This window comes from Rhinoderma darwinii, chromosome 6 (assembly GCF_050947455.1).
Source record: "Rhinoderma darwinii isolate aRhiDar2 chromosome 6, aRhiDar2.hap1, whole genome shotgun sequence".
Lineage (NCBI taxonomy): Eukaryota > Metazoa > Chordata > Amphibia > Anura > Rhinodermatidae > Rhinoderma > Rhinoderma darwinii.
In genome coordinates this window covers 94,861,518-94,875,636 of record NC_134692.1, presented here as the reverse complement: position 1 = coordinate 94,875,636, position 14,119 = coordinate 94,861,518, and the positions used below count along the sequence as shown (strand labels likewise).

Here is a 14,119-nt window from a genome sequence, read left to right as displayed (position 1 = left end):
CTGCAGGACGGTATTGGAGCAGAAACTGAAATCGGGCGAAAAACAGCGACTACCTGGCTTGGCGAGGATATAATCGTTGTGCAGACTGCAGGTATGTGAGATTGTTGTGATCCGTATAAATGATGAAAGGATGAATAGCGCCCTCCAGCAGGTGTCTCCACTCCTCCAAGGTCAACTTGACGGCCAGTAACTCCCGGTCCCTAAACTCGAGAAGTGCATGTTCGAGAGGAACTCTTTGCCCATCCTGGGCTACATTGTCCAGAGAAGGTGAAGTCAGTCTTAGAGTGGCCATGTCCACAGGGTCTCCGGGCTATACAGAGATTTCTTGGATTTGCAAATTTCTACAGGCAATTTATGTCAAACTTCTCGTCTCTGCTCTAATCTCTGCTCTCACCAAGGAGGTCAACGCCAAGGTTTAGACCCTGGAGGCAGTGTCTGCAATTACCAACCGTAAGAGCGCCTTCACTACAGCCTCTGTTCTTCACCATCCGGACGTGACTCAGCAGTTATCACTAGAGGTAGATGCTTCTTTCGTTGGTGCTGAAGCAATTCTATTTCAAAGAAACTCCAAGGGTAAGTCAGTGGCTTGTGGCTTCTTGTTCAAACTATTCTCTCATGCAGAATCTGTCAGTTCAGCTAAACTGACGGTCGGCTGAAAGCGAGTGCTGTGTGTCTCCGACACACACGATCCAGCTAATATCGATCACATATAAGTTCATAAGGTCAATCTGGATATGATATCAGGGCTGAATAGTTATTTTAAAACCCCGATATCCCTCCTCCTGCAGGATCAGCTGGCAGCTAAAAGCCATTAGAATGATCCTGGCAGTAGTCATGTCGCCAAGATTTTTATATTATCGCTTCCCTTCTAGCGGCAATATGGGTGAACCAGTAGTCAGACTGTGCTGACACCTACATAAAAATGTTAGCACAAATGCTGTAATTTTTAAAAAAGACAATGTTGAGCTTTAGTAGTAATTCCGATTTTTATTATAATATCAAGACACTTTCTGCTGATTTACAGGGATTCATTGGATTGATATTGATTTATCCTGTTCATCTGTACTTGGAACAAAGAGTAACAGAGACGGAAGCCAGGAACTTATCCCATGCAGAGTGCGCAGCTGGAGTGAAATCCTTTGGGAAATGAATGGCCAGGACAACCAGGACGTTGTGACAGAGGAGCTAAAAGAAAACACACAATATTATAATTTCATATTTAACAGAAGTCAAAAAACCTCACACAGTCCCTTTAAACGGTGGAATTCCACATATATGATAGTGGAAGTAATCGTTTGAAATACTAGTAGCTAGAATGAAATAAACCTGTGAGTATGCCAAATCCCACAGGAACATAAACAAATACATATTGCTATGTTTGCGGTAACTTTTGTACAAATTTATTCATGGATTGGGGGTTATTCATTAATCCACTGTGGGTTTATATGGCTATATAGGTGTATATGTACCTCCTTCATAATTTGTTTATTTATTCTACTCTGAGGCCTTGGCCCTGCCTGTATATCCAGGTTACCCACCATGTCTGTATTTTATTCCCTTGCTTGTGAAGTCCACGGTTTTTACTGTATGTCCATCAAAGTGCTACGTGCTATGTCACTTACTATTTATATGTATGATTCAATACATTTTGATATGTGTATTAAATTTTGGTTAGTGTGATCTATATAGGTTTTGTTTCATAGGTTGCGGACGACATACCCTATTATATGGGGTTTTGTTATGTATATATATATATAAATATATATATATATATACATATATATTTATATATATATTTATATAATGTATAGCATATAAAATCCAAAGTACAGCAGCATGTGGGTGCGTGAACGGGACTGAGCTGCAATACCAGGCACAGCAGCAACCAAATATACAGCACTGTGTCAGGTAAACAATGAAGGGGACACAGCATTGACCGGCGCAGCTGATTGGTGGGAGTGCCAGAAGTCAGAGGCCCCACCAATCTGATATTGATGGCTTATTTAGGTGTAGACTTAGGGTATGTTCACACTCTTAACAAAAAACGTCTGAAAAATACGGAGCTGATTTCAGAGAAAACAGCCTCTGATTTTCAGGCGTTTTTGAAGCGGAGAATGAAATTTGGAGCTTCTTTTGAGGCTTCTTTTCAGAAGTTTTTTGAGGCGTTTTTCATAGTGTTCAATGGTAAATCAGCTCGAAAAAACGCCTCAAGAAGTGACATGTAAGGGTATGTTCACACACACTATTTACGGACGTAATTCTGGCGGTTTAGCCCCGAATTACGTCCGAAAATGCGCCTCAATAGCGTCGGCAAACATCTGCCCATTCATTTGAATGGGTCTTACGATGTTCTGTTCAGACGGTAATTTTTTTTACGCCCCGCTGTCAAAAGGTGGGGCGTAAAAAAGACGCCCGCGTCAAAGAAGTACCTGTCACTTCTTGGGACGTAATTGGAGCCGTTATTCATTGACTCCAATGAAAAGCAGCGCCAATTACGTCTGCACATGCCGTTACAGCTGAAATGACGGGGCTGTTTTCTCCTGAAAACAGCCCCGTAATTTCGGCCGTTACGGACGCTGTAGTGTGAACATACCCTTACTTCTTTTTATGGAGCGTCTTTTTACGCTCCGTTTTTTGACAGCGAAGCGTAAAATGACAGCTCCTCTGCACAGAACATCGTAAGACCCATTGCAAGCGATGGGCAGATGTTTGCCGACGTATTGGAGCCGTCTTTTCAGGCGTAATTCGAGGCGTAAAACGCCTCCATTACGTCTGAAAATAGGTCGTGTGAACCTAGCCTTAAAGTAATCTGATATTGTAAACCCTACTCTCCCACTGCATTTAGAGGGGTTGTCCCATGATTAAATATTAAACTTTTCTGTTAGATCAAGCAAACCATAACAAATTTTAAATTAGAGGAACTTTTTTTTAATAATTCTATCTAGATATTGCTATTACATACTTTTTGTGGCGTCCCCTGGTGTTATTTTGATTCACCCTTAGGCTGGGTTCACACGAGCATGTTCGGTCTGTAAAGGACGTAACGTATTTTGCCCGCAAGTCCCGAACCGAACACACTGCAGGGAGCCGGGCTCCTAGCATCATAGTTATGTACGATGCTAGGAGTCCCTGCCTCGCTGTGGGACAACTGTCCCGTACTGTAATCATGTTTTCAGTACGGGACAGTAGTTCCAGGGAGAGGCAGGGACTCCTAGCGTCGTACATAACTATGATGCTAGGAGCCCGGCTCCCTGCAGTGTGTTCGGTCCGGGACTTGCGGCCGAAATACGTTCCATCCATTATGGACGTAACATGCTCGTGTGAACCCAGCCTTAGAATATCTGCCTAAAGTGTCCAGTGTCTAAGCTGCTATGGGCGTGTTTGTCGACCAAGCTTCTTTGCAGTTTACAAGACCAATCAGTAGAATTGTGAATGTACTCAACTTGTAATGTGCAATGTTTAACTATATATATATATATATATATATATATATATATATATATATATATATATATAATTAGTGTTCAAATGTACTCTTTCTAAACTTCTATAGTCACCAATATCCCTGTCTTTGTCTAGGTAGACGGTAGCACACATCTAACTTGGCATCCGTTTTGTGGGTGCACATCTCCAAATAGTCAATCCCGCCAATTGGTGTGAACATTTAGCTGTCTCCGTCAGTCTTAGGCCCTGATCACACAGAGTATTTTGACAAGCTTTTTGGAGCGGAAACCGCTCCGCAAAAACCGTCCGAAAATGACTCCCATTGATTTCAATGGGAGGCGGGGGCGGTTTTCTCCCGCGAGCGGTAAAACCGCCTCGCGGGAGAAAGAAGGGACATGCCCTATCTTCGTTCGTTTACGCCTCTGACCTCCCATTGACCTCAATGGGAGGCAGAGAAAGCATATTTCGCTGAGTTTTTGGCCTGTAGCACTCAATGGGCGCGAGCGAAAAACGCAGTAAAAAATGCAGCAAAAATCGCGGCAAACGACATGCAGGAAGCATGAATGGAGCAGTAGCGCACATCTGACCCTTGCTCCATTTAAATGAGGCACGAGGGACCCCCGTTCTCCGATCCGTGCGGGCTGTTTTCTATAATTTGACAAGTCAAACAGCTTGCACCAGCTAGCTTGAGAAAGGGCTGGACTATAGTCTGAGATTTCACCTATTTTTCTGGTGCATATATATGGCTTAAAAATAAAATAAAAGAATCATTAATAGCATTCATTGGAGTGCTGTCTTCTAATTGTACATATTAGGCATATTATTTCAGCGGAACTTTTTTTTTTTCACTTTGATATTCGTAAATTAGTATCTCACATTAAAGTTTCCTGGGTCCACTCTCAGATGGAATGCATGCAGGTCACTCAGTTGGCTGAGAGCTTCATCCAAGTCATCCAGATGCTTGCTAGCTACACCAATAGCATTAAGAATCTTGCTTCCCTGACGCTTCAGATCAGGAGATGCAGGGTCCAGGTTGAACTTGCTGAAGTATGTCTTAGTCTTGGGGTAAGTCTTGAAAAGTCTGTAAGATACAAAAAAAATTGCTTTGCCAACATACTTTTGATGCAAAGGCTGTTCACATCACGTTCAGTCTACATTTAACATATACGTCTGAAGTATGCACTACGACCGTAGACTAAAGTATACAATTCTAATGCTTACACCTACATTCATTATTTTTGAACCTATACATTAAGGGCATGACCACACGTGGCGGATTTCCTCCGCAACTGTCCGCATCAATGCCGCACCTAATCCGGGTTGCGGATTACGGCTGCGGATCTGCCCAAAATGTGCAGAAAATTGATGCGGACTAGCTGCTGCGGACTGCGGGAAAAGTGCTTCCCTTCTCCCTATCAGTGCAGGATAGAGAGAAGGGAGAGCACTTTCCCTAGTGAAAGTAATAGAATTTCATACTTACCGGCCGTTGTCTTGGTGACGCGTCCCTCTTTCGGCATCCAGCCCGACCTCCCTGGATGACGCGCCAGTCCATGTGACCGCTGCAGCCTGTGCTTGGCCTGTGATTGGCTGCAGCCGTCACTTAGACTGAAACGTCATCCTGGGAGGCCGGACTGGAGACAGAAGCAGGGAGTTCTCGGTAAGTATGAACTTCTATTTTTTTACAGGTTGCTGTATATTGGGATCGGTAGTCACTGTCCAGGGTGCAGAAACAGTTACTGCCGATCGCTTAACTCTTTCAGCACCCTGGACAGTGACTATTTACAGACATCTCCTAGCAACGCTCCCGTCTTTACGGGAGCCCCATTGACTTCCTCAGTCTGGCTGTAGACCTAGAAATACATAGGTCCAGCCAGAATGAAGAAATGTCAAGTTAAAAAAGCAAGACGCATCCGCAGCACACATAACTTGTGCATGACAGCTGCGGACTTCATTGCGGAAATTAGAATCTCCATTAAAGTCAATGGAGAAATTCCGCCATGAGTCCGCAACCAGTCCGCCACTGCTCCGCAACAGACAGAGCATGCTGCGGACACCAAATTCCGCTCCGCAGCCTATGCTCCGCAGCGGAATTTTACGCATCGTCTAAACGAACACTGCTAAATTAAAGTGGAAGTCAATGGACAAACGGCTCCGCTGCGGATTAACGCTGCGGAGTGTCCGCAGCGGAATTTAAGTGAAATTCCGCCACGTGTGAACCCAGCCTAAGAGATAAAGCGTCTTTTTTGTTTTTTAACAAAAATCAGTTATGATCATATATGTTTAACATGTACAAACATAAAGCATTACGCTTTCGTACGTTACCCATTGACTAGAATGTAAAAAAAGTATACATTAAGTATACATGCTCGTTGGACTACGCTATTCTGTAAGCCAAAAAAGCGTATGCTGAATAAAAGGAGGTCACATGTAGCGAAAAGTATTTTGGCCCATCAAAGTCAATACATATGTCGAGGAATATATTTGAATACCATATATATATACATATATGCGTATACAGATGTAGCCATCTTTATCTTGACTCTTAACACATTAAATACACATTGGCAAGAAACTTTAACTTGACTTTTTCAATGACTTTTCAATGGCTTTTATTGCGTGATATCACACTGCAGCATGTTCTCAGAGTCAATATAAACTTGGCTACATCTTTACACTTGGCAGAGAGCATAGACCTGAACATGGCCTTAACCACACATAACGTACCAAAGGCCCCTTTCACATGGCAGTATATTGGTCAGTACTTTGCTTTAGTATTAGGTAGACAAAACCAGGAGTGAGTCCAAAATACGGAAGAGGTACAAATCATTCCCTTATCTACTCTGAATAGATTTTAATCAGGGTTTTGGCTTGCAAATACTGATGCAAAATACTGACAAATATTGGCGTGTGAAAGTGGCCTTAGTCCGATAATTAAAAATGAGGCATTGTAAACAGTAACTTTATACAGTGTCACCTGTAGAAAAAAAAACGGTATCAATCATTATGAACAACATTTAGGAGTTAGTACAAGCTTGCGCCCCATTCACATCCCATTTTTGGCCTATGTTTAGCATATATGCTGGGAAAAGCTCCCAACGTATACGTTAAAAGTAGGCTGTGACAAATTCGTTACAGGGGCGTTTGTCACCATAGACCGTTTTCATGCCATATTCGTTAAATGAATGCCATGATAGCCTATGGGTAATAGATGCCACGATTTGTCATCTGTCACAGGCATCCGTCACCGATAGGCTATCAAGGCACCAGATTATCGTATACGTCATGGAAAGCTAATAAAAAGCTCAGGACGTATACATTTAACCGATGCCTGTGACGTAAGCAATACAATGGTATGGAATCGCATAGTTTACTATGCTCTTCCTTAGGCTGGGTTCACACGACCTATTTTCAGAGGTAAACGAGGCGTATTATCTCTCGTCTGAAAATAGGGCTACAATACGTCGGCAAACATCTGCCCATTCATTTGAATGGGTTTGCTGACGTACTGTGCAGACAACCTGTCATTTACGCGTTGTCGTTTGACAGCTGTCAAATGACGACTCGTAAAATGACTGCCTCGGTAAAGAAGTGCAGGACACTTCTTTGCAATGAAGAGCAGCTCAAGATATACGAGCGTCACAGACGCCTCGTATATTACGAGGAGGAGCATTTACGGCTGAAACGACGCAGCTGTTTTCTTCTGAAAACAGGCTGTAAATTCAGCCGTAAAAGCCAGCTAGCGTGTGAACATACCCTTAACTTTAAAAAAATTTATAATGACACATATCAGTCTGACAGAGACCAAAAGGTTTTTTGTCTCTGTCGTGCTAATGGAGCCCTATTAACGCGTTTAGCTTGAACTTTAGCTTGTCCCAGCTTTCCTGATGCCTAGCGTATATCCCAAACATGATGTGAACTAGGCCTTTACAATAAAACTACTAAAATATATTAAAATTTACACCAGCCCACTGTTTTAAGCACCTGACACCTATTAAAGGTTATTAAATCTCAGACATTTAAAGGGGTATTCCGGAACTAAAAAATTACATTTATTTAAATAAAACAATGAAAAAGATATAACTTTCCAATGTACTTACGTTTCATCAGATGGCTGTAGCGTCGTATATCCTCCTCCGTCGCCGTCCCCTTAGCAATGCAAAATCTGCACTTCCTGTGCAGACCCGTCCATTTGGTCTTCTGCCTTGCTTCCGGTTTCCGGCTTTCACACTGTACGGTTACGTCATCAAAAATGACGTAACCGTACCACGTGCTTCTTTATTGAATTAGAGCATGCGTGGTGAACACACTCCACCGCGCATGCTCTGTGAAATTATGTGGCTGCGTCTTCAGCGGCCGTGTATATTACACTGCGCATGCGCAAGGTTGAAGGTGTGTAGCGGTGTGTATACGAAGTTGCAGGAATAACGGCCGTTTCGGCCGTCTTCCCGACAGGTGCAGGAGCTGTGACAGCTGCTGTCTCGTACAGCAGCTGCCGCAGCTCCTACAGCGGGGACCGATCGCTGTGTCCCCGCTGTCTAACCCCTTAAAAGCCGCGTTCTATAGAGATCGCGGGTTTTTAGGGGTTAAGTTACCATCGCCGGCCTGCTACACGATAGCGGCCGGCGATGGTTACTATGGCAACCGGACACCAAACAAAGGCGTCCGGCTATGCCATCGACGGAAGCCTAGTGGGTCCTGACAAAGTCAGGACCCACTATGCTTGCTGTCAGTGAATAGCTGACAGTTCTAATACACTGCACTACGGATGTAGTGCAGTGTATTAGAATAGCGATCAGGGCCTCCTGCCCTCAAGTCCCCTAGTGGGACAAAGTAATAAAGTAAAAAAAAAAGTTAAAAAAGATGTGTAAAAATAAGAAATTAAAAGTTAAAAAAATCCCCCTTTTTTTCCCTTATCAGTCCTTTTTTATTAATAAAAATATATAAATAAACGATACATAATTGGTATCGCCGCGTCCGTAACGGCCTGAACTACAAAATTATTTCGTTATTTATCCCGCGCGGTGAACGCCGTAAAAGAAAATAATAATATACCGTACCAAAATCACAATTGTTTGGTCACTTCACCTCCCAAAAAATGTATTAAAAATAGATCAAAAAGTTGCATTTACCGAAAAATGTTACTGATCGAAACTACAGTTCGTTACGCAAAAAATAAGTCCTTGCACGGCTTTATTGATGGAAAAATTATAAAGTTCTGGCTCTTAGAATAAGGTAACAAAAAGTGAATGATTTTTTACAAAACGTATTTTATTGTGCAAACGCCATAAGACATAAAAAAACTATAAACATCTGGTGTCACCGTAAGGCCGAGTTTACACGAGCGTGTGCGTTTTGTGCAAGCAAAAAGAGCGGCGTTTTGCGTGCGCAAAAAGCACTTAACAGCTCCGTGTGTCAGCCCTTTATGATGCGCGGCTGCGTGCTTTTCGCGCAGCCGCCATCATTATGACACTCCGTTTGGATGTTTGTAAACAGAAAAGAACGTGGTGCTTTTCTGTTTTCATTCATCCTTTACAGTGCTGTTGCGTGAATCACGCGCGTCCCACGGAATTGCTTCCGTGCGACATGCGTGGTTTTCACACACCCATTGACTTCAATGGGTGCGTGATGCGCGAACAGCGCACAAATATAGGACGTCGTGCGTTTCACGCAGCGGACATACGCTGCGTGAAAATCACGTACCTGTCTGCACGGCCCCATAGAGTAACATAGGTCCCTGCGACGCGCGTTGCAAAAACGTATAATACGCTCGTGTAAATGAGCCCTAATCGTATCGCCCCATAGAATAAAGTGAATATGTCATTTATAGCGCACGGTGAACGCTGTAACAAAAATAGAATTAAAAAACAATAGAATTGCTGTTTTTTAGTCACCACGCCACTTAAAAATAGAATAAAAACTGATCAAAAAGCCGCATGCACCCCAAGAAAACTACAATGTATTCCTCAAGTGGTCTAGTTTCCAAAATGGGATCACCTTTTGGGGGTTTCCACTATTTTGGTACCACAAGACCTATTCAAACCGGACATGGTGCCTAATAAAAAGGCGGCCTCAAAATCCACTAGGTGCTCCTTTGCTTCTGAGGCCGGTGCTTCAGTCCATTACCGCCCGAGGGCCACATGTGGGATATTTCTACTGCAGAATCTGGACAATAAGTATTGAGTTGCGTTTCTCTGGTAAAACATTTTGTGCATAAACTTTCTAAATGCTGTTGTGAATACTTTGAGGGGTCTAGTTTCTAAAATGTCGTGTTTCATAGGGGTGTCTAATATATAGGCCCCTCAAAGCCACTTCAGAACTGAACTGGAAGCCCAAAAAAAATAATTAGGCAATACTTCGCTTCTATACGAACTAGTTAGCGATTCACAGTGTGATGAAGTAAGGGGAAGCAGCGCTTATACGAGCGGTGCACCCCCTTCAAACAGCCGATGACTTTTCAGTTCACAGGTAGCAGAGTTACATGATGGGGAATTTGTTTTCCTGTTGTGTAACTCTGCTACCTGTCAATGGAAAAATCAGCTGCCAGAGTGAAAAATGTTTCCACACAGAGGAGTACCGCAAAGAAACACCTGGGAATCAGACATGATGGACTAACATTTTTCCCTGTGGTGGATGACTTTTCAGTTGACAGGTAGCAGAGTTACATGAAGGGGAATTATTTTTCATCGATGGCTAGTTAGGAGCGCTGCTTCCCTTTAGTTTTTTCTTGCTCACTGTGAATCTCCGACACAGGATGCAGCGGCGATCCACAGGTATTGCTCCTTTTATCCCAATTCACATGTTAGAATTCAATTTTTTTTATTTTATATATATATATATATATATATATATATATATATATAAAATACAGTATTTAAAACTAAGACTGTATAAACAGTTAATATACATTTAGAAAACTTATAATTATAAAGACCAAACTTTACGTATCATCATATAGGGTCAGTGTTGTTTAAAAACGCAGATATCCAGTGATTTCAGCTTGTGCTAGCAGTAATAGAATGAGAGCACCAAAATGAAGACTGGGATTGCAGAAGTTAGTAGAGCTGGGTGTAGTAGGCGGAGCAAGTGCACTGCTGCATGCACATTGCATGCTGGGACTAGAGCAGTGCATGCAGGGAGGAGAAACACAGGAAGAGAAGAGGAATGAACTTACTGAGCAAAACAAACCTCTCCAGGTAAACAATAGGGAGTAATGTTACTAAAACCATTTATTATCAAGAAAAAGCTAGACAGAGTGCACTAATATCTTAATAGAGGAACATTGCATTGATTTAAAAAATAAAAAAAAGTATTGGAAAACCCCTTTAACATACAGGATATGCTATCTAAATGTCTGAGATGGAAATACCCCTTTTAAGACCTAATTTACACAAACGTGTTATATGTCCGTGTGACGGCCGTTAAAACAATGGCTGTCACACTGACCTATGTAGTTCAATGGGGCTGTTCACACGCCCGTTGTTTCCATGGACCGTCTGAAGGGTCTGTGAGAAAATAGGATATGTCCTATTTTTTCATGCTTCAGGCATCCCTCCATAGACTCTAGTCTATGGGGTATGCGTGATAACGCGTCCCGCAGCGCAGAGCACGGATGCACCTCGGACGTGAAAACTGCAGTTTTTCACGTCCGAGATGCGCAACGCTTGTGTGAATCCGGCCTTGGACACATACAGTGACCCTGCATCTTATTCTTACATCAAATAAGGGCTTGTTCACACATGGCATTAGTTGAGATGTTGAGAACGGAACACTTTATACTACTCTACATTATCTAGAATGTGGGGTTTCCATAATAAACAACTGCTTATTTCAGGTGACTGCACATGGCTAAGCGCTGCCATAAATACAGCATAAATAACCTGGGATTTTGCCACTTGTCAAGTAAAGAATACAACAGCCAGATGTTACATGTGCACGACTGCAAAAAGTTTACATGTTGAAGGGCTGCCGCATTTTCTTAAATTGCAGCATGCCTTGTCCCCTACATATACTAGTAAATAAGAAGTTAGAGCAGGAGCCCGGGGAAGTTATGGAAACTCCTTTAAGCATGTTTAGAAAACCTTAGAAATTCTATTACTGTGTGTAAATTTATCCAACCCAAATGTTACTGCTATCAATGAAAAAGAAATTGCAGAATTGCTATTTATATATTTTATAAAATATAGTTCCAAAGTAATATTAGCAGTTATTTCTATCTAGGTATGCCGTGTATTTTTATTTTGCTTTCATAATTCCAAAGACAAAAAGCCCACCTGTCCAAGACCTCAGCTCCAAGAGAATCAACATGGCCAGAAGCTTTAGCCCAGATGTTGGCAATGTCTTCCCTCTCTTTAGCGGTGAAAGGCATCGTTCCTGGATCCCTTGGGTGAGGTCAATATAAAAAACTGAATGTTACTGACATTCCAGTTCCTGGAGGCTTAAATAAGTATGGGCAAGTCCCCCCTGTGCCAACACTGGGCACTTACGGTCCACACCCAATTTATTAACATCTGCTTATCAAATGTTCTTAAAAAGAAATCATTAATGGGTGTGCTAGTGATCCAGACCCAACGACATGATGACATTTTTAATGTTACGCTGATCATCATATGTATACATAGATAGTCTTTCATCATTAATTGTCAAGTATCATTAGGTGTACTTATTTTTGTGCTGAACTCTCCATACTTACAGGCAATGTCCCCTTTAAGCCTTAGCAGCTCCTGAGCGGAGCAGTAAGGGAGCAGGGCAAGTCTCCATCAATGGGGGGGGGGGGGGGCGGCGATCTGGTGACCGAAAGTAATACCCCCCAGTAAAAGATAAATGTCATACTAAATAAGAGAACTTATTTTAAATTAGTTTTAATTACTTTTTTTTAACATACTATAATATTACAAGTCCACCAGTAAAATAGACAACAGTTATAAACACCAATTATAGGCATCAATTGAAGAATCCCCCTCTTACACCACTGTCAAGAGGCATAGCTAAAGGCTCATGGGACTCGATGCAAAGGTTCTTCTCCCCCCCCCAAACTGTTCACACGGCCTATTTTCGGCCGTTTTTCCGGCCCTAAACGCCCGAAAAATAGGAAGCAAAACGCCTCCAAACATCTGCCCATTGATTTCAATGGGAAAACGGCGTTCTGTTCCGCGAAAAAGAAGTGCAGTACACTTCTTGGGACGTTTTTGGAGCCGTTTTCCATAGACTCTATTGAAAAAAGCTCCAAAAACTGGCGTAAAAACGCAGCGAAAATCGCGAGTGGCACAAAAAACGTCTGAAAATCAGGAGCTGTTTTCTCTTGAAAACAGCTCCGTATTTTGAGACGTTTTTGACTCTGCGTGTGAACATACCCTAAGGGTATGTGCACACACACTAATTACGTCCGTAATTGACGGACGTATTTCGGCCGCAAGTCCCGGACCGAACTCAGTGCAGGGAGCCGGGCTCCTAGCATCATAGTTATGTACGATGCTAGGAGTCCCTGCCTCTCTGCAGGACAACTGTCCCGTACTGTAATCATGTTTTCAGTACGGGACAGTAGTTCCACGGAGAGGCAGGGGCTCCTAGCATCGTACATAACTATGATTCTAGGAGCCCGGCTCCCTGCACTGTGTTCGGTCCGGTACTTGCGGCCGAAATACGTCCGTCAATTACGGACGTAATTAGTGTGTGTGCACATACCCTAACTCTTATGACCCAAGGATGCAGCACTAGCAGCCAGGGGCGTCGCTAAGGTCTTGAAACACCAGGGGAAATAGCCCCAATACATATACCCCCCCCCCCAAAAAAAAATGTGTGTGTGTATGTATATGTGTATATAGGAGACAGCATAGCTATAGCACTACGACCCTATAGCTATGGATAGGATTAGATACAGTGGCTCAGCAGACAGTATCACACATGATGGGATTAGATACAGTGGCTCAGCAGACAGTATCACACATTATAGTATTAGATACAGTGGCTCAGCAGACAGTATCACACATGATAGGATTAGATATGCGGCCCAGCAGACAGTATCACACATGATAGGATTAGATATAAGGCCCAGCAGACAGTATCACACATGATAGGATTAGATACAGTGGCTCAGCAGACAGTATCACACATGATAGGATTAGATATACGGCCCAGCAGACAGTATCACACATGATGGGATTAGATACAGTGGCTCTGCAGACAGTATCACACATTATAGTATTAGATACAGTGGCTCAGCAGATAGTATCACACATGATAGGATCAGGGTATGTGCACACGCTAACTGCATTTACGTCTGAAATTACGGAGCTGTTTTCAGGAGAAAACAGCTCCGTCATTTCAGACGTAATTGCTCACAAGAAGACTCACAAGCAAAGGAGGAACAGGAAAGGCAGGTATAAATAGACAGAGGGCGGGAGCTAGCTCCGTCTGGCCAGGCTGCGATAGGCTCTCCCACTCCTAAGCCTGCCACCCTGAGTGGTGGAAGATGGAGTCAGTCTCAGAGACATAGACTCAGGTGCAGACTGATTACCTATGGGCGTATACACAGAAGTTGTGCCTGGCAGATCCTTTACAATGGGATTAGATACAGTGGCTCAGCAGACCGTATCACACATTATAGTATTAGATACAGTGGCTCAGCAGACAGTGTCACACATGATAGTATTAGATATAGGGCCCAGCTCACTGACAT

The 14,119-nt window shown here is 42.9% G+C and overlaps 2 protein-coding genes across 2 annotated transcripts in view; one reads left to right on the top strand and one right to left on the bottom strand.

Moving 5' to 3' along the window:
• Nucleotides 1-967: 967 nt before the first annotated feature.
• LOC142655640 (hemoglobin subunit alpha-B-like) lies at nt 968-11,893 on the bottom strand. Its single transcript, XM_075830057.1, has 3 exons — nt 11,715-11,893; nt 4,321-4,525; nt 968-1,185 (listed from the first exon to the last, which is right to left on the bottom strand). The coding sequence occupies exons 1-3, from the start codon at nt 11,807-11,809 to the stop codon at nt 1,057-1,059; spliced, it is 429 nt and encodes a 142-aa protein (XP_075686172.1). The 5' UTR covers nt 11,810-11,893; the 3' UTR covers nt 968-1,056.
• The window catches only part of NPRL3 (NPR3 like, GATOR1 complex subunit), a 202,910-nt gene continuing 199,355 nt past the window's right edge, over nt 10,565-14,119 (top strand). The window contains exon 1 of the mRNA XM_075830052.1: nt 10,565-10,637. The gene's annotated coding sequence lies outside the window, so the exon portion shown is untranslated. The remainder of the gene's footprint in view (nt 10,638-14,119) is intronic.

Excerpts from the sequence above, each read along its gene's own strand:
- LOC142655640 (XM_075830057.1), bottom strand. The coding sequence starts at position 11,809 with ATGCCTTTCACCGCTAAAGAGAGGGAAGACATTGCCAACATCTGGGCT. Across the intron at positions 4,526-11,714 it reads GGAGCTGAGGTCTTGGACAG|ACTTTTCAAGACTTACCCCA; the intron begins GTGGGCTTTTTG and ends TGTATCTTACAG. Across the intron at positions 1,186-4,320 it reads TGGACCCAGGAAACTTTAAT|CTCCTCTGTCACAACGTCCT; the intron begins GTGAGATACTAA and ends GTTTTCTTTTAG.